At 57.8% G+C, this 16,155-nt stretch overlaps 1 protein-coding gene across 3 annotated transcripts; it reads right to left on the reverse strand.

Annotated features, from left to right (window-relative positions):
• Positions 1–717: 717 nt before the first annotated feature.
• Positions 718–15,732, reverse strand: LOC133360912 (LIM and senescent cell antigen-like-containing domain protein 1). 3 transcript variants are annotated; one of them, XM_061579796.1, is made up of 11 exons: positions 15,725–15,732; positions 11,067–11,180; positions 10,204–10,372; positions 9,539–9,605; positions 8,654–8,774; positions 7,747–7,896; positions 4,615–4,783; positions 3,505–3,597; positions 2,466–2,514; positions 1,726–1,801; positions 718–931 (listed from the first exon to the last, which is right to left on the reverse strand). In XM_061579796.1, the coding sequence occupies exons 2-11, from the start codon at positions 11,162–11,164 to the stop codon at positions 817–819; spliced, it is 1,107 nt and encodes a 368-aa protein (XP_061435780.1). In that variant the 5' UTR covers positions 11,165–11,180; positions 15,725–15,732; the 3' UTR covers positions 718–816. The 3 variants fall into 3 exon arrangements, with proteins under 3 accessions (XP_061435780.1, XP_061435779.1, XP_061435781.1); XM_061579795.1 differs by having other exon boundaries at positions 15,518–15,732; XM_061579797.1 differs by lacking the exon at positions 15,725–15,732 and adding an exon at positions 15,218–15,267.
• Positions 15,733–16,155: the final 423 nt, after the last annotated feature.

The raw sequence follows: 16,155 nt of genomic DNA on the forward strand, positions 1-16,155 counted from the left end.
CTTGTCACCCCCCTCGTCAGCCATCTTGTCGCCCCCCTCGTCAGCCATCTTGTCGCCCCCCTCGTCAGCCAACTTGTCACCCCCCTCGTCAGCCATCTTGTCACCCCCTCGTCAGCCATCTTGTCGCCCTCCTCGTCAGCCATCTTGTCGCCCCCCTCGTCAGCCATCTTGTCGCCCCCCTCGTCATCCATCTTGTCGCCCCCCTCGTCAGCCATCTTGTCACCCCCCTCGTCAGCCATCTTATCGCCCCCCCTCGTCATCCATCTTGTCACCCCCCTCGTCAGCCATCTTGTCGCCCCCCTCGTCAACCATCTTGTCACCCCTTTTGTCAGCCATCTTGTCACCCCCCTTGTCATCCATCTTGTCGCCCCCCTCGTCATCCATCTTGTCGCCCCGTTTGTAAGCCATCTTGTCGCCCCCCTCGTCATCCATCTTGTCGCCCCGTTTGTCAGCCATCTAGTCACCCCCTCGTCAGCCATCTTGTCGCTCCCCTCGTCAGCCATCTTGTCGCCCCCCTTGTCAGCCATCTTGTCGCCCCCCTCGTCAGCCATCTTGTCACCCCCCTCATCATCCATCTTGTCGCCCCCCTCGTCAACCATCTTGTCACCCCCTTGTCAGCCATCTTGTCACCCCCTCGTCAGCCATCTTGTCACCCCCTCATCATCCATCTTGTCACCCCCCTCGTCAGCTATCTTGTCGCCCCCTTTGTCAGCCATCTTGTCACCCCCCTCGTCAGCCATCTTGTCGCCCCCTTTGTCAGCCATAAAGTCGCCCCCCTTGTCAGCCATGAAGTTGCCTCCCCTTCCCAACGTCACGTCACTTGCTCACGGCCATGCGCGAGAGGCGCTTGAGGCGTTTCTTCATCTCGAGGGGAAACTTCTCGTAGCAGCGCTTGCACACGGGCTTCATGTCGAACTCCACAAAGCGGTTCCTGCGCAAAGACAAAGATCGCCCCCCCCCCCCCCCCCCCATGCGTAAGGCTTCCAAACAGGCTTCACCGGGCTAGTGTTGTGGCGAGGGTTTGCTACGGGTTTATTTGCCACCGGTGTTAACAGTGACCGCGAGCGGGACTCGAACTCGGGACGTCAGGTTTGGTAAGGTGGTGGCGCTAACCACTAACCACTGTGCTACTGCTTCCCACACAAGACAAAGAACCCCCCCCCCCCCCGTATAGCCTTAACAGACTGTTGCAGCACCTATGACGGCCGGCACTGTGGCACACGAGGGGGTGGGTGGCCAACACCACACCGGGCCACCTTTGTCTCTCCAGTATCGATGTTTACACACCGCATCAGTTAATCTGTGTGAGGCCGTGGGTCTCTGTGTGAGGCTGTGGGCCTCTGTGTGAGCCCGTGGGCCTCTGTGTGAGTCCGTGGGCCTCTGTGTGAATCTGTAGGCCTCTGTGCGAGACTGTGGGCTTTTGTGTGAGACTGTGGGCCTCTGTGTGAATCTGTAGGCCTCTGTGTGAGACTGTGGGCCTCTGTGTGAGCATGTGGACCTCTGTGTGAGTCCATGGGTCTCCATGTCTGCCTGTGGGTCTCTGTGTCGGCCTGTGGACCTCTGTGCGTGGCATCGGCTGGCATGGTCAATGGGCAGGAGTGCTAGGAATCGCTGGGCACAGTCAGGAGCTGTTAATTCAACGCCCACCCAGAAGACAAGCTGATGGCGTTTGCTATGATGGTGACGATGCTGATGGCGATGTCGCTGATGACGTGAGGCTCTTACTTGAGCGTGAGACGGGTGCTACACGTGGAGCAGCAGAAGCAGGAGATGCACCAGGCCTTGTTCAGCGCAGACACCACTGAGACACGTGGAGACACGCGGGGACATTGAGACACGTGGTAGACACGCGGGGACATTGAGACATGCGGAGACATGCGGTAGACACATGGGGACACGGAGACATGCAGAGACACGCGAGGACATTGAGACACGCAGAGACACATGAAGAAACACGGGGACATTGTGACACGTGGAGACACACGGAGACATTGGGACACGCAGAGACACGCGGAGACACACGTGGATACACGGGAACATTGAGACACGCGGAGACATGCGGAGACACATTGGGACACTGAGACACGTGGAGACACGCGGGGACATTGAGACATCAGAGACACGCGGAGACACACGGTGACACTGAGACACGTGGAGACACGCACGGGGACGATGCTATTGATGGTAGTCACAGTGGCGACGATGATGACGATGACGATGGTGATGATGACGACGATGACGATGGTAATAATGACGATGATGACGATGATGATGGTGATGATAACGACGATGATGACGATGACGATGGTGAGTGTGATGACGATGACGATGGTGAGTGTGATGACGATGGTGATGATGACGATGATGACGATAGTGATGATGACAATGACAACGATGACGATAACGACGATGATGGTGACGATGACGACGATGATGACGACGATGGTGCTCTGACGCTGGCTCACCATCCCCTCCGATGACGTGGTTGCAGTGGTAGCAGACGTCTCCAAACATCTGTGGGCAGACACAGCCTCTCACGTGACTAGCCCTCACCCCCCCCCCCCCGCAAAGACAAAGGTCACCTGTGTAGCCTCTAACAGGCTGTGGGGGAAAGTGCTGCGAGTAGCGAGCAGCACCTATAGACACACAGACAAAGGTCCCCCATGTAGCCTCTAACAGACTGTCGGGGCAAGTGCTGTTAGTTGCGATGTTTACTACACACCGCACCGGGTACTCATTTCAGGCTGAGTCGACCTAGGGGAGGCACATACTGCACTACTATATACCACTCCACTACATTATACACTACTACATTACACACTACTCAACTACATTATACACTACTACACTACATTATACACTACTACACTACATACTACTAGACCACACTATATCCTTCTACAATGCATTGTCCCACGGCATCACCTGCAGTGAGTCTCACCTGTAGTATTCGCCTCACCTGTAGTGTCACCTGTAGTGTTCGCCTCACCTGGTTGTAGTGAGTAGAGACTACAGGTGAGTAGTCTCACCTGTAGTCTCACCTGTAGTCTCACCTGTAGTCTCACCTGTAGTGTTCGACTCACCTGATTGTAGTGAGTCTAACACCTGTAGTCTCACCTGTAGTGTGAGACTCACCTGATTGTAGTGAGTCTAACACCTGTAGTGAGTCTAACACCTGTAGTGAGTCTAACACCTGTAGTCTCACCTGTAGTTTCACCTGTAGCGATAGACTCACCTGATTGTAGTGAGTCTAACACCTGTAGTCTCACCTGTAGTGTTCGACTCACCTGATTGTAGTGAGTCTAACACCTGTAGTGATAGACTCACCTGGTTGTAGTGAGTAGAGACTACAGGTGAGTAGTCTCACCTGTAGTCTCACCTGTAGTGTCACCTGTAGTCCACCTGTAGTCTCACCTGTAGTCTCACCTGTAGTGTCACCTGTAGCCTCACCTGTAGCCTCACCTGTAGCCTCACCTGTAGCCTCACCTGTAGCGACACACTCACCTGGTTGTAGTGAGACTCGCAGTACGCCAGCCCCCTCCGCTCGTAGTGGCGGGTGCCAAAGAACGGCTTCTCACACCTGGCGCACACAAAGTGCTGCACACACGCCGCCAAGGCAAATGCAAAGGTCACCCGCGTAGCCTTCGCAGACCGTCGGGGCAAGTGCTGTCACAGTGAGCAGCAGAATCTACGAAGGCCGGCAACCGGGGTGGGTGGCCAGCACCACGCCCGGCCGCCTTTGTCTCCCCAGTTGCGATGTTTACTACACACCGCTACACCAGGCACTCGGTTGAGGCTGAGTCGACCTAGTGGCCGGCTCAGTCAGGCGGCAGGGACGTTGCTCCGAATGCATCGCGGCTCGGAGCTCTCACGGCCACAGATATGAAAATCGTTGTTTTGTTTTTTGTTTAAACTGTGGACGCGTCGCTACGGCCGTGGTGCAAACGGAGGGGGAGTCACTGTGGACTCCATCGCTGCCACCGTCACCACCGTCACCACCACCACCGTCACCACCACCACCGCTGCTACCGTCACCACCGTCACCACCACCGCCATTCACCACCGTCACCACCACCACTGCCACCAACACCACTGCTACCGTCACTGCCACCGCCACCGTCACCACCGCAACCTCCATCACCACCGCCACCACCACCACCACCGCTACCGTCACCACCGCCACCGTCACCACCGCCACCATCACCACCGCCACCACCGCCACCACCACCACCGCCACCGCCACCACCAACCACTGATGCTACCGTTACCACCGTCACCACCACCACCGCTACCGTCACTGCCACTACTACGTCGCCACCACCATCGCCACCACCATCACCACCACCGTCGCCACCACTACCACCGCTACTGTCACCACCTCTGCCACTGCTACTGCTACCGCCAATGCCACCACCACTACCGCCACCACCACTACCACCACCACCGCTACCGTCACTACCAGCACTGCCACCACAGCCACAACTACCGCCACCACCACTGCCAGCATCTCCACCACCTCCACCACCACCCCCCACCACCCCCACCTCCACCACCTCCACCACCTCCACCACCACCACGTCAACCACCACCACCCCCCCCACCACCCCCCCCCACCTCCACGTGCCACTGCTTGCCCAGCGCGTTGACGACTCGCTCCTCCACGGGCCTGCGGCAGGCGGCACAGATGGGCACGGCGCTCTTGTCGTGGCATGGCAGGCACAGCAGCAGCGGCCCCGCGGCGACGCCGGGAGCCTCACGCGCCGCACCGGCACTCAGCTCCTTGCTGCCGGGGGGAGGAGGAGGAGATCACCGCTCACCAACAGCACCACCGACGCTCACCGCTCACCAACACCACCACCGACGCTCACCGCTCACCAGCAGCACCGCCACTCACCGCCACCACCACTCACCACCGCCGCTCAGCACCGCCACCGCCACTCACCGCCACCACCGCCGCTCACCAACACCCCCACTCACCACCGCCACCACCGCTCACCATCCACCGCTACCGCCACTCACCACTACCACCGCTGCTCACCACTACCACCACTGCTCACCACCACCAGCCCCACTCACCAACACCCCCACTCACCACCGCCACTCACCGCCACCACCGCTCACCATCCACCGCTACCGCCACTCACCACTACCACCACTGCTCACCACCACCAGCCCCACTCACCAACACCCCCACTCACCACCACAACTCACCACCACCACCGCTCACCACCAGCACCACCGCTCACCACTGCCACCACTCGCCACCGCAACTCACCACCACCACCGCTCACCACCACCACCGCCGCTCACCACCGCAACTCACCACCACCACCGCTCACCACCACCACCACCACTCACCACCAGCACCACCATTCACCACCGCTACCCCCGCTCACCACCACTCACCACCACCACCGCCCATCGCCACCACTGCTCACCACCGCCACCACCGCCACTCACCACCACTCACCACCGCCACCCCCGCTCACCACCACTCACCACCACCACCACCACCCATCGCCACCACTGCTCACCACCGCCACCACCGCCACTCACCACCACCACCCCCACTCACCACCATCGCCACCACAACCCCACACATGCAGACGCGTAGACGTCAAGCTGACGGTGGTGGTGGTGGTAGAGGAGGTAGTGGTAGAGCTGGTGGTGGTGGAGATGGTGGTGGTGGTGGTGTTCCTGGTGGTGATGGAGGTAGTAGTGGTGGTGGTGGAGATGGTGATGGAGGTGGTGGTGGAGATGGTTGTGGTGGTGGAGATGGTGGTGGTGGTGGTGGAGATGGTGGTGATGGAGGTGGTGGTGGTGGTGGAGGTGGTGGAGATGGTGATGGAGGTGGTGGTGGTGGAGGTGGTGCAGATGGTAGTGGAGGTGGTGGAGATGATGGTGGTGGTGGAGATGGCGGTGATGGTGGTGATGGAGATGGCGGTGATGGTGGTGGAGGCGGTGGTGATGGCGGTGGTGGTGGTGGTGGTTGGAAGCGGTGGTGCAGCATCATCACTAGGAGATGTTGACTACCTCGCCTGGTTTATGTGTGTGTGTACGTGTGTGTGTAGGTGTGTGTGTGTACGTGTGTGTGTGTACGTGTGTGTGTAGGTGTGTGTGTGTACATGTGTGTGTAGGTGTGTGTGTGTACATGTGTGTGTAGGTGTGTGTGTGTGTGGTGGTGGAGGTGGGGAGCGGTAGTGTAGTGGTTAGCGCGCTGCGCTACGAACCTGGCGACACGGGTTCGATTCCCGCTCACGGCAAACACCAGTGACGATTATTTGAACCGGTCCTGGGCCTCCCCTAGGTCAACTCAGCCTCAAATGAGTACCTGGTGCGATGTGTAAACATCGCCGCTAGGGAGACAAAGGCGGTCGGGCGTGGTGCTGGCCACCCACCCCCTCGTGTACCGTTCTGGCCTTCATAGGTGCTCGCTAACAGCACTTGCCCCTACAGTCTGTGAAGGCTATACGGGGGATCTTTGTTATCTTTTGTGTGTGTGTGTAGGTGTGTGTGTGTACGTGTGTGTGTGTACGTGTGGAAACATTTAGGCTGGCCAGCCTACGATCCATCCTGGGTTTAACCAGGCTGGATTGTGTGAGGAGCTCACAAATCCTTAAAAGATCTGGGCAAAGTCCCATCGGTAAGCTCCTCCGGCAGGCAAGGCTGCGTTGGCTGGGTCATGTAGCCCGCCTGCCCAGCCACCGCATGCCTAAACAGATTTTGTTCGGCCGGATCGAGGGGGCTAAACTGGCGCGGCACGGGCTAGAGAGGAGATGGAGTGATGTGGTACTGGAGGACGTGGAGCTGAGTGGACTTGCCGATGACTGGTACCAGCGGTGTCAAGATCGGCCTCAGTGGAGGAGGCTCGTGAAGGACGCTACTGGGCAGTTGGAGGCAGTCGCCCTCCAACAACAACGGAGGGCGGAGGAGCGACACTCACAACAACGAGCGGAGCGCCTGGTGGCTAAAGCACAGCAAGTTGGTACAGTAGGGGGCACAGGTGGTGCATCAGCCAGTCATCTCGGTCATCTCGGTCAGTCGACCCGTGGCACCTGCTGGGTCTGCCCCGTGACCTCCTGCCAGCGGGTGTTCGACACTTCACGTGGCCTCAAGGTGCACTTGGCCTGGCACAAGCGTCGTGGTGACGTCACCGCCACTTAGTGGCGAACGGCGGTTGTTGTTGTTGTGTGTAGGTGTGTGTGTGTGTAGGTGTAGGTGTGTGTATGCTCACCCACACTGCGAGCAGTTAAAGTGGTGAGCGTGGTGAGGCTCGTGTGTGTAGGTGTGTAGGTGTGTGTGTGTAGGTGTGTGTGTAGGTGTAGGTGTGTGTGTGTATGCTCACCCACACTGGGAGCAGTTAAAGTGGTGAGCGTGGTGAGGCTCGTGTGTGTAGGTGTGTGTGTGTAGGTGTGTGTGTAGGTGTATGTGTAGGTGTGTGTGTGTAGGTGTGTGTAGGTGTGTGTGTGTACGCTCACCGACACTGGGAGCAGTTGAAGTGGTGAGCGTGGTGAGGCTCGTGTGTGTAGGTGTGTGTGTGTAGGTGTGTGTGTAGGTGTATGTGTAGGTGTGTGTGTGTAGGTGTGTGTAGGTGTGTGTGTGTACGCTCACCCACACTGGGAGCAGTTGAAGTGGTGAGCGTGGTGAGGCTCGTGTGTGTAGGTGTGTGTGTGTAGGTGTGTGTGTAGGTGTATGTGTAGGTGTGTGTGTGTAGGTGTGTGTAGGTGTGTGTGTGTGTACGCTCACCCACACTGGGAGCAGTTGAAGTGGTGAGCGTGGTGAGGCTCTCCGCCCACCAAGAGGGGCTCTTCGTCGATGGAACGGTGGCAGCGGTGGCAGCGGTGGCGCTGGGAGCCTCGCCACCGCTGCTCATCACCACACGCGTGGCACAGGTTGCTGGGAGCGGCGAGACCACCCGACAACACACACACACACACACATATATATACATATACATACACATATATACACATACATGCACACACATATATATATACATATCCTCACCACACGAGTGGCACAGGTTGCTGGGAGCGGCGAGACCACCCGAACACACACACACATATATATACATATACACACACATATATACATAGCGAGTGGGGAGCGAGTGGGAAGCGAGTGGGGAGCGAGTGGGAAGCGAGTGGGGAGCGAGTGGGGAGCGAGTGGGAAGCGAGTGGGGAGCGAGTGGGAAGCTGGAAGCGAGTGGGGAGCGAGTGGGGAGCGAGCGGGAAGCTGGAAGCGAGCTGGAAGCGAGTGGGGAGCGAGTGGGAAGCGAGTGGGGAGCGAGTGGGAAGCTGGAAGCGAGTGGGGAGCGAGCTGGAAGCGAGTGGGGAGCGAGTGGGAAGCGAGTGGGGAGCGAGTGGGAAGCTGGAAGCGAGTGGGGAGCGAGCTGGAAGCGAGTGGGGAGCGAGTGGGGAGCGAGTGGGAAGCTGGAAGCGAGCTGGAAGCGAGCTGGAAGCGAGTGGGAAGCGAGTGGGAAGCTGGAAGCGAGTGGGGAGCGAGTGGGAAGCGACAAGCAGGAAACGGCAAGAGGGAAGCGAGTGAAAAGTGAGTGGGAAGCACGTGGGAAGCTGGAAGCAAGCTGGAAGCGAGTGGGAAGCTGGAAGCGGCTGAGCGGGAAGCTGGAAGCGCGCTGGAAGCGTGCTCCCACCTGCCGTCGGCGCGCACGAACCCGGCGTCCGCCAGCGGGGAGCGGCAGCGCCGGCAGGAGAAGCAGGCCGGGTGCCAGGCGCTGCCCGCAGCACGAATCACACGGCCCGCTATGAACTCCCCTGCGGCGGCGGCGGCAATAGCGACGTCGTTATAGTCACGTGGTTATAGTCACGTGATTATAGTCACGTGATCAGAACAATGGCGCCGTCGTAGTCACGTGATCAGAACAATGGCATCGTTATAGTCACGTGATCAGAATGGCGTCGTTATAGTCACGTGATCATAACAATGGCGTCGTCGTAGTCACGTGATCAGAACAATGGTGTGGCGTCGTTATATAACATTGTCTCCCCGTGTGTCTCCGTGTGTTACCATGACTACACCGTGTCTCCCCGTTTCTCCTCGTGTCTCATCGTGTCTCCCCGTGTCTCCCCGTGTCTCCCCGTGTCTCCTCGTGTCTCCCCGTGTCTCCCGTGTCACTGTGTGTCTCCCCGTGTGTCACCGTGTGTCCCCGTGTCTCCCCGTGTCTCCCCGTGTCTCCCGGTGTGTCCCCGTGTCTCCCCGTGTCTCTCCGTGTCTCCCCGTGTGTCACCGTGTCTCCCCGTGTGTCACCATGTCTCCCCGTGTCTCCCAGTGAGACCCGTGTCTCCCCGTGTCTCTCCGTGTCTCCCAGTGTCTCCCCGTGTCTCCCGGTGTGTCCCCATGTCTCCCCGTGTCTCCCAGTGAGACCCCGTGTCTCCCCGTGTGTCCCTATTTCCCCGTGTCTCCCGTGTCTACCCGTGTCTCTCCGTGCTTCCCCGTGTCTCCCCGTGTGTCTCAGTGAGTCTCCGTGTCTCCCCGTGTCTCCCCGTGTCTCCGAGTGTCTCCCCGTGTCTCTCCGTACCGCACTCTCCGCAGCACGGAGCAAAGAGCATTTGGAAATCGTGCTCACAGTATCGCCTCCCCTCGAACTGCACCGCACAGACACCACAGATACACCGCACAGACACCACACAGACACCACACAGACACCGCACAGACACCACACAGACACCGCACAGACAAACATTATTGTAACAGAAATGGATGTCCCCCGTGTCTCCCCGTTTGTCCTCCATATCTCTCCCCATGTCTCTCTCCGTCTCTATCCCCATGTCTCTCAGTGTCTCCCAACGTCTCCCCGTGTCTTTCCCCGCATCTCCCAGTGTCTCTCCCCGTGTCTCCCCGTGTCTCCCCGTGTCTCTCCCCGCGTCTCTCCCCGTGTCTCTCCCCGTGTCTCCCAGTGCCTCTCCCCACGTCTCCCCATGTCTCCCCTCATGTCTCCCCGCGTCTCTCCCCGTGTCTCTCCCCACGTCTCCCCGTATCTCTCCCCGCGTCTCTCCCCGCGTCTCTCCCCATGTCTCCCAGTGCCTCTCCCCACGTCTCCCCATGTCTCCCCTCATGTCTCCCCGCGTCTCTCCCCGTGTCTCTCCCCGCGTCTCTCTCCCCGTGACCCCCACACCCCCCCGCGTGACCCCCACGCCCCACCCCCCCGCGTGACCCCCCCCCCCCCCCCCATCACGGCGTGACCTCGTAGAAGAGTCCGTCTGGGAAGGTCTGGAAGCACTGGGCGCACACGAAGCAGCGGGGGTGGAAGAGGCGCCCCATGGACGCCACGAGTGGAGAGGCCGGCTCCAGTGGCAGGGAGCACAACCCACACGCAGCAGCAGCAGCAGCAGCAGACCCTGGGGGTCCTCCACTGGACACGGGGGGGGAGGGGGGGTATGGGGGGGGTGCACGGTGAGATATGGAGGGTGGGGAAGGACATAGGGGAGACGTGGGGGGGGAGACGTGGGGGACATGTGGGAGATATGGGGGAGACACGGAGGGGGGGATGGGGGGGGGGAGACACGGGGGGGGGGGAGACACGGGGGGGGGGGACACGGGGGGGGGGGAGAGACACGGGGAGGGGAGATACGGGAGGGGAGATACGGGAGGGGAGACACGGGGGGGGGGAGACACGGGGGGGGGAGACACGGGGGGGAGACACGGGGGGGAGACACGGGGGGGAGACACGGGGGGGGGGAGACACGGGGGGGGGAGACACGGGGGGGGGGAGACACGGGAGGGGAGGCACGGGGGGGGGGGGGAGACACGGGGGGGGGGACACGGGGGGGGGGGGACACGGGGGGGGGGAGACACGGGGGGGGGACACAGGGGGGGAGACACGGGGGAGGGGGAGATACGGGGGACACGGAGAGACATGGGGAGATGCACAGAGATAATAGATAGACACAGGTGATAGACACAGACACAGCTGAGACACACACAGAGACACAGGTAAGACAGAGACACACACACAGGTGAGACAGCGGCCCAGGTGAGACAGAGACACACAAACACAGGTGAGAGACAGAGGCTCAGGTGAGACACAGGTGAGTGTGAGCTCTCACACGAGGCTGGGCCGCTCCTCCGCCACATCGCCGTGTTTGTGTCTCCTCCGATACAGGAGGGAACTCTCCAGCTCCTGTAGCTGTGGGGGGGCAGCCATGTTCACCACACCTGCCCTGCACAGGTGATACACACACACACACAGCTGAGACACACACACAGCCGAGACACACACACAGCTGAGACACACACACAGCTGAGACACACACACAAATGAGATGCAAACAACAACAACAACAACCGCCATTCGTGACATCACCACGATGCCTGTGCCAGGCTAGGTGCACGTTGAGGCCACGTGAAGTGTCGAACGCCCGCTGGCAGGAGGTCACGGGACAGACCCAGCAGGTGCCACGGGTCGACCGACTGAGATGAGTGGCCGATGCACCACCTGTGCCCCCTGCTGTGCCAGGCTAGGTGTACCAGGAGGTCACGGGGCAGACCCAGCAGGTGCCACGGGTCGACCGACTGAGATGAGTGGCTGATGCACCACCTGTGCCCCCTACTGTGCCAACTTGCTGTGCTTTAGCCACCGGGCGCTCTGCCCGTTGTTGACAGACCAGGTAGCTTCCACACAGCGTTATGCAACCGATGAAAAGATAATGCCGCTCGACTGATTTGGAGCGAGAACTCTGCTGTTAAACCGGAGCCGGTCATGAGCACACTGCCCGGGTATGGGAAAATCTCCACTCCCTCCACAACTGCCCCATCTCCAATTGGGAGTTGTGGGGGTGGAGTGTCCGATGGTACAAAATATCCAGGCAGGTGCTTCGTTAAGGTGAGGCTGATGGTAAGGCACCACCTTTTAGTGGCAAGCTCCAAGTTCAGAAGCAGTGCCTCCAATTCCTCCTCTGAGTAACCAGCAATTACCAGATCATCGGCATCGATCAGGCTGAAATAGATGTTAAATAATGTGGGAGCCAGAGGACATCCCTGTCGCACCTGGAGGTCAACAGAGAATGGCTCTGACTACCAACCACATAGTTTTACCTGAGTCTGCTCACCATCATGAAGGTCCTGAATTATTGTGAACAGAGTCAGGGACTCCAAAAGCACGAAGAACAACCCAGAGCCCATGCCTACTGATGGTATCATAGGCCTTGACCAGGTCAATAAAGCAGAGATGTAGGTCTTGTTGGAATTCCCTATACCTTTGCTGTAGCAGACGGACAGAAAATATGGCATCTGTGCAAGACCGCCCTTTCCTGATACTGCATTGGGGCTCCGCAAGCCTCTCCTCAGCGTGTCTGGCAAGGCGATGTTGAATAATCCTTGCCAGGACCTTTCCCGGCACACTGAGGAGTGAGATGCCCCTGTAATTGTTACAGTCTGTGCGGTCCCCCTTCTTAATGAGGGGGATCACCAGGGCATCCTTTCAATCCTGCGGAACTCATCCAGTGGTCCAGACTGTTATTATGATGTCATGTAGGGCAGTCTGTGCACAAACGCCACCCTCCCTCAGCATTTCGCTTGGGAGATCATCTCTGCCCGGTACCTTTCCTGGTCTCAGACTCTGGATCGCCTTCAGTACTCAACAGATGGCACCTCAGCCAGCCACTCACAGGGGGTGACTTTATTCCAATATTTGAGGCACCGCAGCCTCAACAGGGTTATCACCACTTTGTCCCGCGATGTTTTCCAGGCTGAGGGATTTCCCCTCCCCCATGACCTCACAGAAATGCTCAGCAAATCTGCAAACCTGTTCCTGGGGGTCGGAGATTAAATCAACTTTCTTTCCCCTAATGATGGCAATAGGTGTGGCGCTGCAAATTACTTTTTTTGATGTAATTAAAGAGCGATTTGTGATCGCGGGCCACTGAGGCAGATTCCATCTCCTCAGCAACCCGCAACCACCACCCATCCTTGCAGCGCCTCACGGCTCTCCGAACCCATGAGCGAAGGCTGCGGTAAGCCTCCTCATTCTCCGACGTGGGATGCTGTAGCCGATGAGAGTGGGCCTGTCGCTTATTCTTAACCATCCTGAACACCTCCTCTGTCAGCCAGGGTCTCTGGGGAGGTCTGGACCGTGTACCCAACGCAGCCATTGCAGCTGCATGAGCCACAGTCCTAAACCTCGTCCAATTCCCCTCTCCGTATTAACTCCCCTTCCTTGTCGGACTGTAAGACAGAGGTCACAAACGGGTTTTGATTCCTTACCCGTACCCGGCCGCACCAGGGTCGCAAACGGGTACCCGTACCCTACCCGATTCCCGGCTACCCGTACCCGGCCGGGTATCGGGTATGGTACGAGTACGGGTACCCGATTGCGACCTCTGGGATGAAGCCATGTTGCAGGCGCGGGTGGGTTGATTCTAGGAACTTGAATTGTGAGAAGAGACAAGACGTTGGGAAATGAGTGACAAACGGTGACTCACCAGTGACTCACGGCCTACCCGTATCCGGCCGCACCAGGGTCGCAAACAGGTACCCGTACCCGGCTGGGTACGGGTAGCCGGGTATCGGGTAGGGTACGGGTATCGGGTACCCGGTTGCGACCTCTGCTGTAAGATCGACCGGGACAGCTGGGTTTTATTTTTTACGGGGGTGAGGGAGGGGTGATGTAGTGTAATAACGCGGGCTACTGACGGGAAAGTGGTAATGGCAGCAGGGGGCAGTACACGGGTCAGCAGAAGGAGATCGAAGGAGGAAGCCCAGGAAGGCATCGATCTGGAAGCCCAAAAAGCTGACGGTAATGTTCTAGAAAAGGGGCGTGGCAAGGGCGGGGCGAGGCCACGCCAGGAGGATAAAAGGAGGGTCCCGGGACTGGGGGGGGCTTGGGGCTGTCGCAGGAAGTGGATCCCCTCGCCGTGTCCACGGTTCGTCTCAGCCGTCTCGGCTACCTTAGATGCCGCGAGCCAGACAGCGTGCCGGCTCGTCTAGCGAGGCAGTGCCGTCGAGACAGACGGATGTGCGACTGGCGTGTGAGCACACTACACACACTACACTACTATACACTACACTACTATACACTACACTACTATACACTACACTACTATACACTACACTACTATACACTACATTATACACTACTATACACTATACACTACACACTACACTACACACTACACTACTATACACTACACTATACACTACACACTACACTATACACTCCACTACTATACACTACACTATACACTACACTACTATACACTACACTACTATACACTACACTACTATACACTACATTATACACTACTATACACTACACTATACACTACACACTACACTACTATACACTACACACTACACTACTATACACTACACTATACACTACACACTACACTATACACTCCACTACTATACACTACACTATACACTACACTACTATACACTACACTACTATACACTACACTATACACTACTATACACTACACTACTATACACTACACTACTATACACTACTATAAACTACACACTACTATACACTACACTATACACTACTATACCCTACACTATACATTACACTATACACTACACTATACACTACACTATACACTACTATACACTACACTACTATACACTACACTACTATACACTACACTACTATACACTACACTACTATACACTACACTACTATACACTACTATACACTACACTACTATACACTACACTATACACTACACTACTATACACTACTATACACTACACTACTATACACTACACTACTATACACTACACTAATATACACTACACACACTACACTACTATACACTACACTATACACTACACTATACACTACACTATACACTACACTACTATACACTACACTACTATACACTACTATACCCTACGGCCTACACTATACATTACACTATACACTACACTATACACTACTAAACGATACATTATTATACGCTACAATTACTATACACTACACTATACACTACTACAAACTACACTACACTATACACTACTACACACTACACTACTATAAGCTCAAAGAGTCCCACGTGACATAACGACCGTGCATGCAAGTGCTGTTAGAAGCGAGCAGCAGCTACAGACACACAGACAAAGGTCCCCCGTGTAGCCTCTAACAGGATGTAGGGGCAAGTGCTGTGAGTAGCGAGCTAGCAGCTATAGACACACAGACGAAGGTCCCCCGTGTAGCCTCTAACAGGCTGTAGGGGCAAGTGCTGTTAGCGAGCCGCACCTATGAAGGCTACCGGCACTGTGGCACACGAGGGGGTGGGTGGCCAACACCACGCCCGGCCGCCTTTGTCTCCCCAGTTGGCGCTGCTTACGACACACCACCGCACCAGGCACTCATTTGAGGCTGAGTCGACCTAGGGGAGGCCCAGGACCGGTTCACAACTACAACAGGAACAACAGCAACAACAACAACAGTAGCAACAACAACAGCAACAACAACAACAGCAGCAGCAACAACAACAACAGCAACAACAGCATCAACAGCATCAACAGCATGAAGTGCAAATCGCCAACCCGTTACCGTATTCCTCGTTGTAGTCGCTGCTCCTCACTTCCCCAGTGGCCCCCCTCACCACCACAACCACCACCAGCACCCCGCTAATGACCACGACGACTGCGGTGATTACGGTAATTACGGTAATTAACGGGGGGGGTGAGGGGTGGGGGGCGGTGTGGACCCCCCCAAAACCAGCGGACGCCTTCGACTCGCCACGCGCAACTCACTCACCGCTCAGGTGAGGGCGGGGCCAGGTGTAGAGTGGGGAGGGGCCAGGTGGGGAATGTGGGAGGAGCCAGGTGTAGAGTGGGGAGGGGCCAGGTGGGGAATGTGGGAGGGGCCAGGTGTAGAGTGGGGAGGGGCCAGGTGTAGAGTGGGGAGGGGCCAGGTGGAGAGTGGGGAGGGGCCAGGTGTAGAGTGGGGAGGGGCCAGGTGTAGAGTGGGGGGAGGGGCCAGGTGGGGGAGTTGGGGAGGGGCCAGGTGGGGAATGAGGGAGGGGCCAGGTGTAGAGTGGGGAGGGGCCAGGTGTAGAGTGGGGAGGGGCCAGGTGGAGAGTGGGGAGGGGCCAGGTGTAGAGTGGGGAGGGGCCAGGTGTAGAGTGGGGAGGGGCCAGGTGGGGAGTGGGGAGGGGCCAGGTGTAGAGTGGGGAGGGGCCAGGTGGG

The sequence above is a fragment of the Lethenteron reissneri genome, chromosome 70 (genome assembly GCF_015708825.2).
Source record: "Lethenteron reissneri isolate LAM-NWPU_2019-01 chromosome 70, ASM1570882v1, whole genome shotgun sequence".
NCBI lineage: Eukaryota > Metazoa > Chordata > Hyperoartia > Petromyzontiformes > Petromyzontidae > Lethenteron > Lethenteron reissneri.